General features: G+C 36.4%; 1 protein-coding gene across 1 annotated transcript in view; it reads left to right on the top strand.

Moving 5' to 3' along the window:
- NDUFAF2 (NADH:ubiquinone oxidoreductase complex assembly factor 2) overlaps positions 1-13375 on the top strand; it is a 43136-nt gene extending 29761 nt beyond the window's left edge. Inside the window, exons 3-4 of the mRNA XM_065739856.1 lie at positions 1190-1230; positions 13051-13375. Coding sequence (XP_065595928.1) covers positions 1190-1230; positions 13051-13308 — 299 coding nt within the window. The 3' untranslated portion in view covers positions 13309-13375. The remainder of the gene's footprint in view (positions 1-1189; positions 1231-13050) is intronic.
- The last annotated feature ends 415 nt before the right edge of the window (positions 13376-13790 follow it).

Genomic DNA, 13790 nt, shown 5'->3' with positions numbered 1-13790 from the left:
GGAATATGACTGTGTGAAAATAACATTTTTGTTCTTACTTTCAAGCTTGATAACAAACAATTATCCAAAAATATAAATGAACATTTTGCCTTTTAACTGCTTCCCTTATGTTTGTCCTTCTGCTCGCTGCTATTTGCATTCTTCTACTCATTCATCTAAAAAAAATAAAAGCAGGAGGGAAGAAAAAACAAAGTGTCTACAAAACACGCTGTCTGGTACCTAGTAGTTCTGTGGATTCAACAATTTTGAGAAAATGTTGCAGCTCAGTGGTGGTACTTTTGAAGAGAGATGCATATTGACTTGTTCATAATCAGGGAATTTGTTTGTCTAATAAATTCTGTAATGGAGTTGGAGCTCTCTGTAATAATTCATTGGCTGAATGAAGCAAGATTGGACATGGTACCACTTCTCTATCTGCAATGGAATCCCCTTGTATTGCTGCTTCCAGTCAGTTCCATACTGTCAGGCAGCTTATGGTGGGAGTAGACATACATCTGCTGATTGTAGTTCATAACAGGAGACATCAATCACAGGACAACCAACATTGCCACTGCTGTTATTCTGCTGCTGTCCTTTCTATCATGAATTTGCTGAGATGGAGGGAGTGTTCCTTCCCTCTTTTATGCTACCTTCACTTTGATGCAGCAGGTAAAACCATGCAGCATATCTGAAACTATGCAGACAGCTTATGCAGGTGTAGGGCTGTATCTTGCATCTCTGTGAAAGAGCTCTAGTCGGCACTAAAGTCCTTAGGAAGTTTTAAAGCTTTAACAATGCCTGAGGCATGCACACAGATCCTTTTTCTCCAGAGCAATCTAAAGCTTTTCATGCTTTTCAGCAGTCTTGTGGTTGTTTTATCAGGGTGAAACTCTGCTTTTTTTGTATAGTAAGCTCAACAAAAGGCTGAGCCTTAAGCCCTGTTCTGGCATTCTGGGTAGTGTGTAAGCTGTGCTCAAGCTCTGGTAACAGGAATGTACTTTTTTTTCTTTCTTTTGTGGTGGCTAAGAGTATTGACATGGAACATAGCATATTGAGATTTGATACTTTAGGAAATACTATTTCAGCTTGCTATGTTGTGGCAAATTTTTATATAAATGTTTACTTTCTGTTGTGAAGTCAAAATCATTTTGAGTTGTAATATTCTCTGTTATCATTGAAATAATCCATTTGATTTTTATTTCTTTTGCAGCTTGGATAAGAAAAAAGAGAAACAATCCACCTACCATTGAGGTAAGAGATTAATCGTCTTTAAATTTTCAGCTGTGGTAGTTAAAACTACAGTAATTCATTTATAGTGGACTTATCTGTTCAGTAACTTACTCTGGGGAAACAATTTAGTGTGTTGCTTGCCTAATTGAAGAAATAACATTGACTTGATGTCTAATACTTAGGAAAATGAAAAATACGTGGAAATAAAAACTCCAGTGTTCATTTATCTATTTGAAATTAGAGTCTTTAAGATAATCATGGTTATTGAAGAGGTTTTTTTAAATTAGATTAATTCTCAAATTACTTCTGTGAATTTTTAGGACGAGTCCTCTGCATATTAATACAATCTTTTTTTTCAAGGTAGTTCATATTAAAATGCAGGTTTCAAATACAGTTGCCAGCATTTTCATCAGTACAAGAAAACAGATTGCATTAACATTGTACAGTGCTAATGAGACGGGGGAGTTGCAGCCATGATTTTTTCTCTCAGTGGTTTCTAGTAGAACAAAGAAGCAAAATATCTTACAATCTTGAATGCTAATGAGTTTGTAAAGAGTAGAATGCATTTGACTGCTGATGTGTGTTAGGCACACATTTCCACTTCTTACTCTGGACTTGCATTTTAAGTTGCTAAGTGTCATCTAGGAGTGATTGAGTTGCTAAAGTATGGGTTACTACAGAAGATTCAAAATGAGTGCCAGAGGGGCATAAACTTGACTTACATCAGTAGGAATAATTGCTTTGAATTCAGTGAAGCTGTGCTGGCATGCTCTGACCAAAGCTTCAGTCACTTGAATCTTCTGAAATATACCAATTGTGAGACGTTCTCCTATCTATCTGTAATTAGGATAAGCTTAATAAGCTTTCAGTGTGATGTTTTTTTCAAGCCAAAGCTCCCATGCAACTTACAGCTTTTCAGCTATTTGTCTCTTTTCACCCTTTGCCTCTGAGGTTGCAGAGATAAGGGCTATACTGCATGCATGAATGGAAGAAAATGTTACGTTTACCCTCAAATGATAGGACCCAAAAGAAGTCTTAATACACATAAAAAGAAAACCCACCAACTTTTATTCCCTCCCTTCTCATCCTAATTTTTTTGTGCAAAAGAGATACTTGTAAGCATTCTGTCTATGCTTGGACTGCCCTTCTAACTGGCCACATCTCATGTTAACTATATACGTAGAACTTTTGTTCTTGAAACTATCACATCATGTGATACTTGAAGGCATGAGGTGTTTCATGCCTTTATTGCTATTGTTTTCAAGAGCCAAACTCTTGTAATAATGCTGAGATGAGCCTACTCCAGAGAACATGCACAGCCCTGGTTTTAGAATTTGCTCCTTCTGGCACTGGGGCTCTTGGTTCCCTTTCCAAAGGGTTTCTCTACAGGTAAGAGAACTATGGATCAGTGGTGTTCTGAATATTTTACCTTCCAGAGAAAGCAGTTTACAGAGATTTAAAAACTACTGGGAGTAGTGTTGCATTCAGAGTTAACAGGACTGCTTATACCTTCAGTTTCATGAGTTAATAGCTATAAAAAAGTATTTATCAGTTAGGTATTTTACCTGCGGAGCAGTGCATTGACTTTATCAGAGCAGAAGTGATAATACAGGTAATTTGAATAGCAGTTATCTTTTCTTTCAAAAAAAAAAAAAATCTCTAGTGTGGATTGGTTTTTTTTGTTTCGTTTTGTTTTTTGTTTTGTCCTGTATAAAGAAAACTAATTCGAGTATATGTGTGCTAAAATTTCTTGCTAAAAATTTGCAATCACATTATAAATATGATATACAGCTTATTTTTTTTCCTGTATTAGTATGGGGTGAGATGCATGTTTCTCCTTGATCTGGAACCCTTATGTCACAATGTAATTATAAAGATACTGGTGAAGTATGTACAGAATACTGTTTAGTCTCATATATAGAACAGATTGGCTTTGGTGTTTTAGGTGCACAGAATTTACAGGCAGCTATTCTATATTATATTCCTGTTTTGACAGTACTGCTGATATAGTAAACTACTATTTGGCAGCTAAGGAACCAGGGAATATTTTTGACCATGTTTCTTGTTGAAACTGCATAACAAATCTCCTTGTTCTTTTACATATTTCTCATGGGACTAGACTGTTTCTGTTTTGTGCCTTAATGACATTTTACTGTCAACATCACATTGTAATACCACAGAACAACGTTACAATTCCTGAAGTGTAGGTTCCTGCAACAGTGCCTATTATTCTACCTTTGTGGTCTGTAATATCGCATTTTTAATGATTATTTTTTTAACTGCCCCTTTTTTATATTTATATCATCTATTTAGCTTTATGTTAAGCTTTTTGAAAATTTCTGTTCCACTTCTTTGATCTTTTGCCTATCATCCCCATGTAGTATTTTGTTGTGGGTTTATTTTTCTAATGTATCTGTCTTTTATCCAGCTTTAGGTGGTAGATGTTTAAATAGATGTTCAGATTCTTGAACTACCAGATCTCTTGATAAGGTCTGTGATAAAACTTGGGAAATATTGCAGAGGTTCACAAATCAGCTGAACATGTCGTGCTGTGATAGTACCAGTGAATCAGTGAATTCTGATATTAGCAGGGAACCAGTGAATTCTGTAGGCCATGGAAATGTGGTTCAGAATCATTATGTCAGTACTGAAGTGAGGATGAACGTGAGTTGTCTTTATTTATGCTGGTTAGCATGGCGAGCTCATGTCACCAGCTAGGTCTGTTAGACACTGCTCTTGAGACTTGGTAATATTTTGTAATCAGGCTCTTCTATCTTCCAGAAATACCTACTTGATCTCTTTAGCTTTCATTGTAAAGCTTTCATTTTTTCACAGAGAAAATGGCTTGGCATCTCTTTAGATTCCATTTCTTATTAGGAAGAGTACTGCAGTGACTTCACAAGACACATTGTTCAGTGTTCCATGTCTATATAGTTTCTTCCTTCTCCACTACCAAATAACCATTTTCCACCTGTTTTTGGAGAACCGTCACTTAAAGCAGGACTCCTGTTCTGTGGGCTAGTCAACCCAAGAACGCTGTTGATCATCATGGTTGTTTCTAATCTGACCAGTAACATAAGACATGCCAGTGTATTTGAAAGCCAGCCTATGTGACACTGGAAACACATGATTGCCTTTTGGTTTTATTACAACTTGAAGTATGCCAAGTCTTGTTCTTTGTTATGAGGATGATAACTTTGGAAATGAATATGTATCAAGTTGTTTCTTGTGTTTAAATTTATTCTGTTCATATAGTGTCCCTTTTGGTAGAGAATTATGGATCACATCTGTACCATGTGTAAGCGTGTGTGTATATACATATATACATTACTGATTTATCATCTATTTTTTTACATATGTTGTGCCATCATATAGGATGTGCTGACAAAAATTTGTTACATTCATTCCTGTGCAGTTCTAAATTACGTTGTAAACCAACTTAATGAGTAATATATAATTACAGTATTTTGTTTCCATTCTACAAAAATAGGAAAGTAGATGCATATAGCCTTTTTGTGTACAATAGGAAATTAGTACCCTATATAGAAAGTTTGAAATAAAATATTTAAAAGCTACAAATGCTAAAATATTTGTAATGAAATTTTATTTTGTTGAAGCAGATTTAGTGATTGATCACTTTGCACTGAAATTTGTATACCTGTTTAGTATTTGTGTCAGAAATTATTAACAGAAGTTACTTTAGGACAGAGTTTTTAATAGGAGCAATGTTTTATCCATGGAATTTTCTTTTTCTTTAAGAAGCTACTCCCATTATTTAAGTTGGAGTCAACTTCTTTTTCCGTATAGCTCGTCAAAACCACTGTGTTGGAAGGTAAACATAAATGTGCTGTCTCTCCAACACAGATCTTTCATTTTTTCTTCTGACTGCAGATTTCACTTCTGACTTAAAATGTGACATCTTAGGATTTTGTATTTTTCACATTTCACTTGCAAAGGAAAGAAAAATTGCTCCTGAAGGGCAAGGAGAAAATCCTTCTCCTGAGCACTCTCTTTTTGGTCTCCTGTTGTTGTTCTATTCAACAAACACATTTAAAAGATGTCTCATGACATTCATAAGCATTCTACATCTCTTGCATTCACTGTGAACCATTTATTTAAAATTTGAGATTGTGTTATATATTAAAAAGGTAATGAAATAAATGGTAGTTTCTGTTGGTGCAGATCCTTCTGAGATGCTGGATGCATACGATACTTAGTATAAGTACTTCATTTTTTGTGCCAATTTTGATAGAGTATCTCTCTTTGTCACTCATCTCAGTTATATTTAACACTTAGCCAAGTTTTCAGTCATAAAGGTACTGAGAGTAACATCATTAAAATTGGCTTAGATATCTTGTATCAAAGATGCACTGAGCATTCAGCTTCAGAACCTGGAATTAAGGAACTAAGAGGCACATCTGTAAGGATGTAGCAAAGCTTAAAAATATCCAGTATCTAGTGCTGTATAAGCTTATTTTAATGCACAACTTACAAGCTTTTATTATTTCTTATTTCAGTGGACATCAGATTGGTAGGGGCTATTAAACTGAATACAAAGTACTTTAATGTATGTAGAAGTTGTAAAAACTTTTTTTCCCACATAACAAACCTTGCAGCTATGCGCTACTTCTGATAACATCCTGGGGTACCTGAGTAACTCAGCTGTACTTTTGACTTTCTGGTAGAATGAAGATAGAAGCTAAATTACAGACAATCTTAAGAGTACGTGAATGTTAAAACTAGAGAAACTTCATGTAGTAATGCCTAGGGAAACTGCTATGGAGAGGTAAGCAGTTCTCTGAACTTGCCAGTTTAGTAGTCCACAGTTTCTGTAGGTACCATGTACCAAAAGTGTTCATTGAGTATGGATCCAGAAGTAACTTCACTGTATGCTAGATGCCTCTTTTTTTGTTGTCCATATGGGTAGCATAGCTAGAAGTATTTGCAGTTTAAATCCTCACCATTTCTTTCTTTGTATGTGTATGTATACATATTTGTATACTGAGTATTTTGTGGAAGCAAAATGGAGTTGTGTGTTCCTTTAACTGGTGTAAGGAGCCTGGAAATAATTTTAAATAGGAAATACCGCAGTGAATGGTTGCTTTTCTCATGCATTATGTACTTATTACACAGTAAAAAAAAAAAAAAAACTCACTGTCTTCTGAATTGTGAGGTTGGGTGGAAGGTGAAATGTTATAATAATACGCCTTTTGTGACAGCTCCTGTCTTCTTTTAAACTATGTCTAGCATTTCTATAATTATCTATTTTGACATTCTCCTTGTCAAGGGAGGGAAACTGTACTTGAGTGATTTTTAGTAAGCCAAAGGTTTCAGTGATAGCTTCCCCTCAGTAATTACACTGTAATGGTTCCCGCAATGCATATCTGCTTTTACCATTTGTTTAGTCATAACTGTTACTTGAGAGATTATATGAAATAAAATAACTTCAGTCATGAAGATTAGTCAACACAGAATTCACCTGCCTTTAACTCGAATGGGATGCAGGCTAGAAAAAATTGACACTGTTTAGGTTGCACATTTTAGTTTTGCTCTTATCTTATTTTAGATACTTCAGTTGAGAAGTTTTCAAAGTGATAACTCTGATGTAAGAGGTTATACAAAGAATAGGGTTTAGCAAATGAATATTCCTGAAACAACAAAAACTGCAGAATGATTTACAGTTTTTGGAAATGATGTTAAGAGATGCTGTTTTGCTCTTCTGAGCAAAATATTTTCCACCATTGTTCTTCAGGATTACATGTAGGATTGAAAGTCTAGGACATGTTCAAATAATCTGACTTGTAGTAAGTAGTATTTTGCATAGTAAATTTTGGCTGTTTGCAGAAAGGATTATTACTCGGTTTGAAAGAGCATTAAAACTTGACAATACAGAGCTGAGCTACAGGAGTCTAAATGAAAAGGAGCATGCAGAGAAGTTACTTTGAGAAAGCCAAAGAGGCTGAAGAAGCGATTATCTTTTAGAGTTTTTCCTGTCGTTAACTTTGTCAACTTTGTCCTCAAATTTGAAACACAGGTGAATGCCAGCCTTCACATAAGACTGTCTCCTTACTTTCCCTATGCTGCAGATCCAAAGGCTGTAGCGTAGGGAGGGAGCTGCTGCCTCTTTGCTCCTGTCTGTGTGGGTGGGATTACATAGAGCATTGGCTTGGTCTCCTAATTCACTGTCAGCACAGCTGAATGGGGGTGGAGGGAGAAGTAAAGTGTACCAGGAAAAGGGCTGGTACAGATTACATCATATATAAATCAAGAGGAAAGTAAAGACCAAACTGAGACTGAGTCACAGCTACAGCTCTTCCTTTGCTTTGTAGGCGCCAAGGCTGTATGCTGCCCTTTATTTTGGGCTAGTTTGCTGCTTCTATACAGTTTTGGCTGTCTTGGACAAATGTTTGACTGTGTACAGAAATCTGGGCTGTATTATAAAATTAAATCAGGAGCAAGCCCCTACTGAACTGCATTTAAAACTAAATATGGGACTCTTCATGAAGCATGATTATCAGTAAATAATGTATTGATCTAACACACACTGATTGTGGTGTGCAACTTCTATGCTGTTAACTGAATAAAACCAGAGTTGGTGTATTGTTCCTTTGCAGGGACAGAAATCCAAAATAAGAGCTGTTTTCACGCTGCACAGAACAGCATTCAATTTGAGTGATCTGCACCAAATAAATCTAAGGAATTGCCTTTCTCTTACAGTAGTTTCCACTGCCAGAAACATGCTGTACCATTAGAAGTCTGTTTCTGTGTCTGCATAATGTTTAAGGGGTTACTGCAGGCTGTAAGCAAAAGTAATTGTTCTGCAGCAGCAGCTGTGGGTGTTCTGTAATTTGTTTGGCTAGTTTGTGATATACATTCAGAGGTCAAAAAAGCTGTTCTACAAAGCCTAGACAAGGAAAGATGCCATAAACTGTGTTGTATCCAACAAAGAAAGTTTGGATCAGTTTACTTTTAGTTACATAGGGGGTATATCCTTCTAAAAAATAACATCAAGTGTAGAGAATTTAGTTGCAGCATTACTGGTCAGAGATTTGAGGACACAAAACAACTAAGTAAACCAAATCCTAGATCAATTTGACAAATGCTGACTGTTGATTGAACAGAGATATTTCACAAGTACATTATGTATAAAATTAGCTGTCAGCTGGTTCAGAGTTTGATTTAAATTGGTATTTTAACAAAGTCAGATAAGCTTTTCTAGTTTAAACTGCTCTTCTGTTTCTGCCATACACAGATACAGCCCTTCATTTACCACATCATTTTTCACTCTCAGCCTTGTGCTTCTGTGCTAATGCTCAGTTGCTGAGTTAGCAGGACTTGCCCTGGGTCAGAACATGCAGTGCTTCATGGTGATGAGGGAAGTCAAGCCTTCTAGTCTTGAAATATGATGTAGCAGCCTGTTATCTCGATATTTATCTTGTGAAACTGGAAAAGGGAGCTTTGTGAACCTGCTTGGCAGTACTGTGAAATGGATGATTTGACATAGCAGCTAGCATTTTTCTAGTCTTCTGATTATTTTATCAGTAAAGAAAATTTCTGATACTTTGAATTTTCTCAAAATCAGCCTTTAAGTTTTTATTTTAAGTATTTCTGCTAGCTTGTAGATAAACATTCTTAGGAGTTCTAAATTCAGGTTCACTCATAATTAGACAAAGTATTCAAACCAGGCACTAAAATGCAAATGTTCTGTGAGGTGTCTCTGTAGTTTGGACAACATTCATCTGTTCAGATGTTTCTTAGTTCTAGTACCAAATAGTAGAAAGCTAGCCTTATTCAAATCAAAGGAAATCAGGGTATTATCATTAAGATAACTTAGAAATTTGGAACAATTCCTAAAACAGCATAACCTGTTTTCCATTTACTTGATACACAAACCCAACTGAAGTGAACTGTGACATCTTTGCTTAAAATTAGTAATACATTAAGCCTTTGTATCTGTGGGCCTGGGCATTGCGTCTTTAGAAAATTATATGAATAGAATGAAACCAGGCTAGTAACAGTCTGTTAAAATAGCTTTAAAAAAAAAAAGAATTCCTTTGTACATTATCACAGTGTGTCTGGCCACCTGCATCCTTGGAGACAGCTGCTCCCAAGTCTGCATTGTCTTTCTCCTTCGGGAGATTCAGAATGGTCCATGAGAGGCAAATAGTGCTATAATCTATGGATAACTTGAAGATGTAGAGCAACACAATCAGGAAGAGGAAGGGGGGGAGGAGTTCCTCAGATTGTGGAGTTCAGGGGTGCTGCAACATAGAAAGGGTGGAGTGCAGGCAGTTGCCTGCAAGACCTACTGTGCAGGGGCTGATAACTACTGAGTGAGACCCTAGGTTTGGGAATAAGCAAGTAAAAAGAAACACCGTTTATATTTGTAGTGTTTTCCTACCAAGAAAAACTAATCTTATTTGTTCTGTAAGGCTCCTTCTTTGTTCAGAAAGGGTAAAGCAGCAGCAGTGTGAGATCCAGTAAGAGTGAAAAGAAAGTTCACTTCAAACGTTTAGTCTACACAGCAGGTTTTCTGTGTACGGTAGCCACTGAAGATCATCTTAGTGGAGTCAGATATCTGAATTTTTTTCCACTCTGGGGATTGTAATTTTCAAAAAACAGAGAATGCTTAGCATTACATTTCATCTACTAGAGTTAAGTGGGAGCTTTATGCAAAAATACAGTTCACAAGTATTTGCAAGAAAAGTGGAAATTACTGAAGATTCCTCATTAGCTCACTGAGACATAACAGCTGAAAGACGCAGCAAGGTTACATGCCAGCAGCATGAAATATAGTATGATCTCCTTTACAGTGGTGCACTTGGGAGCTAGCCACGTGTCCTGGACTGCACTCCTTACATGAGCAGTCATCTTTTGTTCTTTGTTCTTGTAGCTTTTGCTGCTACTAAGATGTCAGAATATGTGGAAGAAATCAGTTTCTGCGTGAAGAACAGCTGTTTAAAACTCCATGTAGGTCCACTTTGGTATTCCCTAAATAATAATATAAAGTTCTTCAAGAAAACATTAGAGATATCTTAATCCATGTTTTTAACTCCAATCATAGAGTGCTTAAAACTTTTTAGATAACTGCTCATCTAACTTTGGTGATTTTTTTAATCTTCCATTAGTAAAATGTCTTCTTTTACATTCCACTTGAAAATAAGCTGTAGACCTTGTAGTCAGACATAGCTCTGGCCACATCATTTATATTTTGTTTCTAATTCTGGTAATAGGTGCATTTCAAAAACTAACATCTAGATGTAGAGATCTCAGCTGGTATAAAATATGGCTTGTTGTTTTCAGGCATTGATTTATCCCCCAGCAAAATCCCAATCCTTAGATTTCTCCTAATAAAAATTAGAAAGGACAATTCCGATACTCCATAGATGCAGTGTGTCTCCTGAGAGCTGCAGGTCCGGAAGGTTTGTATTGTATATTGGCTAGAATTAGTTTAGAAAATGATTGCTATCTGGAAGATAAAAAGCTATTTGCATTGGGCTGAGTGAAGTTTTACTTCCCCTGTAGGTCAGAACACATGATGTTCTTGTGCTTTTATGTTTCAGCAGGCAGCTTCATTTGTATGTTTTTGGAGCAGTTGATAGTGAAGTTACCCATTTTTCTAAAATATTTCATCTTACAGAAGATGTATACTACTCTAAATCTGTCAAGATAAACTAAAATTAAAAAAAAAAAAAAAGTTCTACCCCAAGTTACCCAATAGAGCATAACAAACAAAAAAGAGCTGGGTGCCAGTAGAGCCTCTTAAGTGAAAATGTCATTGCATACAGGTGAGCTGAAAGAAGGAGCCCAGGGCTCTGGTAGCATGCAGGTTTATGGATTGCTTGTTGTGGACAGCAGAGCCCACCAGATGTCTGCTGCAGTGCTGTTCAACAGTGCATAGGAAGCCCCTCAGCACCATTCCAACTTTCACTGTGTTTAAGTGTCTTGAGCCACGCAGATAGTCTGAAGTCATATTTGGAAGGTTATAAAGATCCTTTCTAGTGTGTATTAAGGGTGATTCCTTGTATAAAATTGCATGTAATAATTTCTTTAAAATGTGTACATTGAAGCAAGTTGATGGTTTTTAGAATTTATTTAGATAGCAACTATACTTAGACCACTGAAAGTTGATAAAAGAGCTTCAGCTGGGTCTGAAAACCAGATAACAATTACATCATCATCATCATGTAAAATGGACTTGAAGCACTGGAATTTACTTACAGCTATATCAGATGATTCTGTAGAAGGAATCCCTTAAGAAGTTTTGAAGTTATTAAGTAGCCATTCAGATTAAGTGAATTACATTCCTGTTTTAGTGCATCATTTCATGCTGTTCTAGCAGAGATTTCAGTGTGGTCTTCAGATATCAGAGAGGTACTATTCCACTGTTTCTTAGTAGTATTGTAATACAACACCATAGGAGTAATCCCACTGAAATCAGTAAAATCATGTTCAGTTTATACAGGCACATAGTGAACAAGGACAGAATTGGGAGATGTACTAAAGAGATTTTGCTGTACTCATAGTTGAAAATCTGATCTCATTATACTTGGTGACATTTTCATTTGAGTATGGCCTTCTGCTTGGAGGCGTATACTAACAGATAAAAGACAGAATGTGTATTTTCCATGTCTGTTTCCTTTGTGTTTACTTTGGGAGTTCTTTGTACGCTCCTCTGAAGCAGCTGTTTTTCTGTTACTCTTGTGGACAGGCCAATAATTACACTTGCTTCAACTAACAGCCTCAGCATTCCTCAGTGCAGCCAAATTGCAGTTCACAGGGTCAGCTTTATTAGTGAATTTCCAGCTTTAACCTGTAGCCAGTAATGCTTCAGTACAGTTCTATAATATTGAATCAGCAAGTTGTACAAGCTTTCTCTGAACACGCCATGGAAGTTTTTTGGCTTTGCGGTAGGAATGTGCCATCAGATAGGGTAGTGTCTTCACTTGATCAGAGTGAGGAGGTAAGCTTCTCCTTCACTATGTAACTTTAATCTGCATTTCTTTTACTTGTGCAAGGGCAGTAGGTATGACTTTACAGTGTTATGAAGGCACTGCGTTTATTTTAGCTAGTATGCCAGGTAGATACGTAGAGTCAACATTCAGCCAGCCTACTTGCACACATGGTGTCCTTGCTGTAATGCCTGGTTGGTTTTTGTTGGCCAAGAAGTCATCAGCTACAGATGTGTTGGCCATGCAAAGCTGTGTTACGGATCTCTGGAGCAGGGCTTACCTCAGGCAGTTTAGCAGCTTTATTTTCTTTATGCTAGCATAGAGTTTGTTTGGTTTTTTCCTGAATTATAAATCCCATCTCAGTAATTTTGTGTCTGTCCTAACTCTTTAAGGTTATCTTACTATTTATTAGCTTTGATTTGGGCTTATATACCAACAAGAGACAAAGTTGTCCATCTGCATATCCCAAAACTACACCCTAGGACAGATGCCTAAAGTCATAGGCCTAATGAGATACAAGAAGAAACACCAATGATAAATGGCTATTTATTACTAAGTCCTACAATAGAAAACAGTGTTAAGGGTAATTTATTCTTTGTGCGTTTGTTGATAACTGTTCAATTACTTTTCCTTTTTGATCAGTAGAATAGTGAAATTGGGACACCACTATACAGCTTTTCTTCAACAAATCAACACATTAGCATTGCAAACTAGGACTGAATTTGGTTGTAACAAAACTGACTGTTTTTCTACATTTCATTTTACCGATGTACTTGAATATTTGGATAACAAAATCAAGAAAACAATCACTATTTAAAATGTTTCTTTCCAGTATCATGCACTGCATTTCCTTCTGTTTTATGTAATTGTCTTTCTACTTCGTCTTTAGGAGATACTCAAGAATGAGAATTACAGACAAGAAATGAAACAGAAAGTCAAAGATGTGTATGAGAAGGATAAACTCCTTCAGGCCAAGGAATACAAGGAGGGACTTGTTGCAGAACCAGTTCATACTCAGGTTAAAGGCCACGCGTCAGCTCCCTACTATGGAAAGAAAGAGCCATCCCAAGACCCAACAAGCACTGCAAGCACCTTTCAGCCGGGTTCCTGGATGCCACCAAGCAGTGACAGTAGTAAAAAAAAATAACCTGTTTTCATGGCCAGATGTTGCCAGTGGATAAATTGCTCTAATAGGCAAGATAAGCAGCTGTTATATAGAGAGAGTGTGCAATAAAGTATATTAAAACCAAGTTTTATTTATTTTTGCATAATTGTTCAGAGAGGCTTCATTGTGCCAAACTACTCTATAAAATATTCTAATTCAGTGGAAAATCGATCGGATGTGGTACTGAGAAAGTTCATTCTTCAGCATTACTATGCTTATTCATTAAAATCATTGAAGATAAGTTTTCTTGGTAGCTTTCTGAAATGAATCTGAATTGCTTTTTTCTTGAAGATGTTTGGGATTTTCTTAACACTGTTTTTGATGTAGTATATTTCAGTTAATTGTAGTGCACATGTGTTATCTCCTCAAACACAGGTGTTAAAAGTAGTTCTTAATTCCTGTTAACTCCCATGGCAGTACCAGTATGCTGAACTTCCAAGCTTCTGATAATTGGACAGAAAAGT

This window comes from Cyrtonyx montezumae, unplaced genomic scaffold, assembly GCF_038088225.1.
Source record: "Cyrtonyx montezumae isolate F1298 unplaced genomic scaffold, pur_monq_1.0 scaffold_25, whole genome shotgun sequence".
Lineage (NCBI taxonomy): Eukaryota > Metazoa > Chordata > Aves > Galliformes > Odontophoridae > Cyrtonyx > Cyrtonyx montezumae.
The sequence above is the reverse complement of the archived record's forward strand: the minus strand, read 5'-3'. Positions and strand labels throughout refer to the sequence as shown.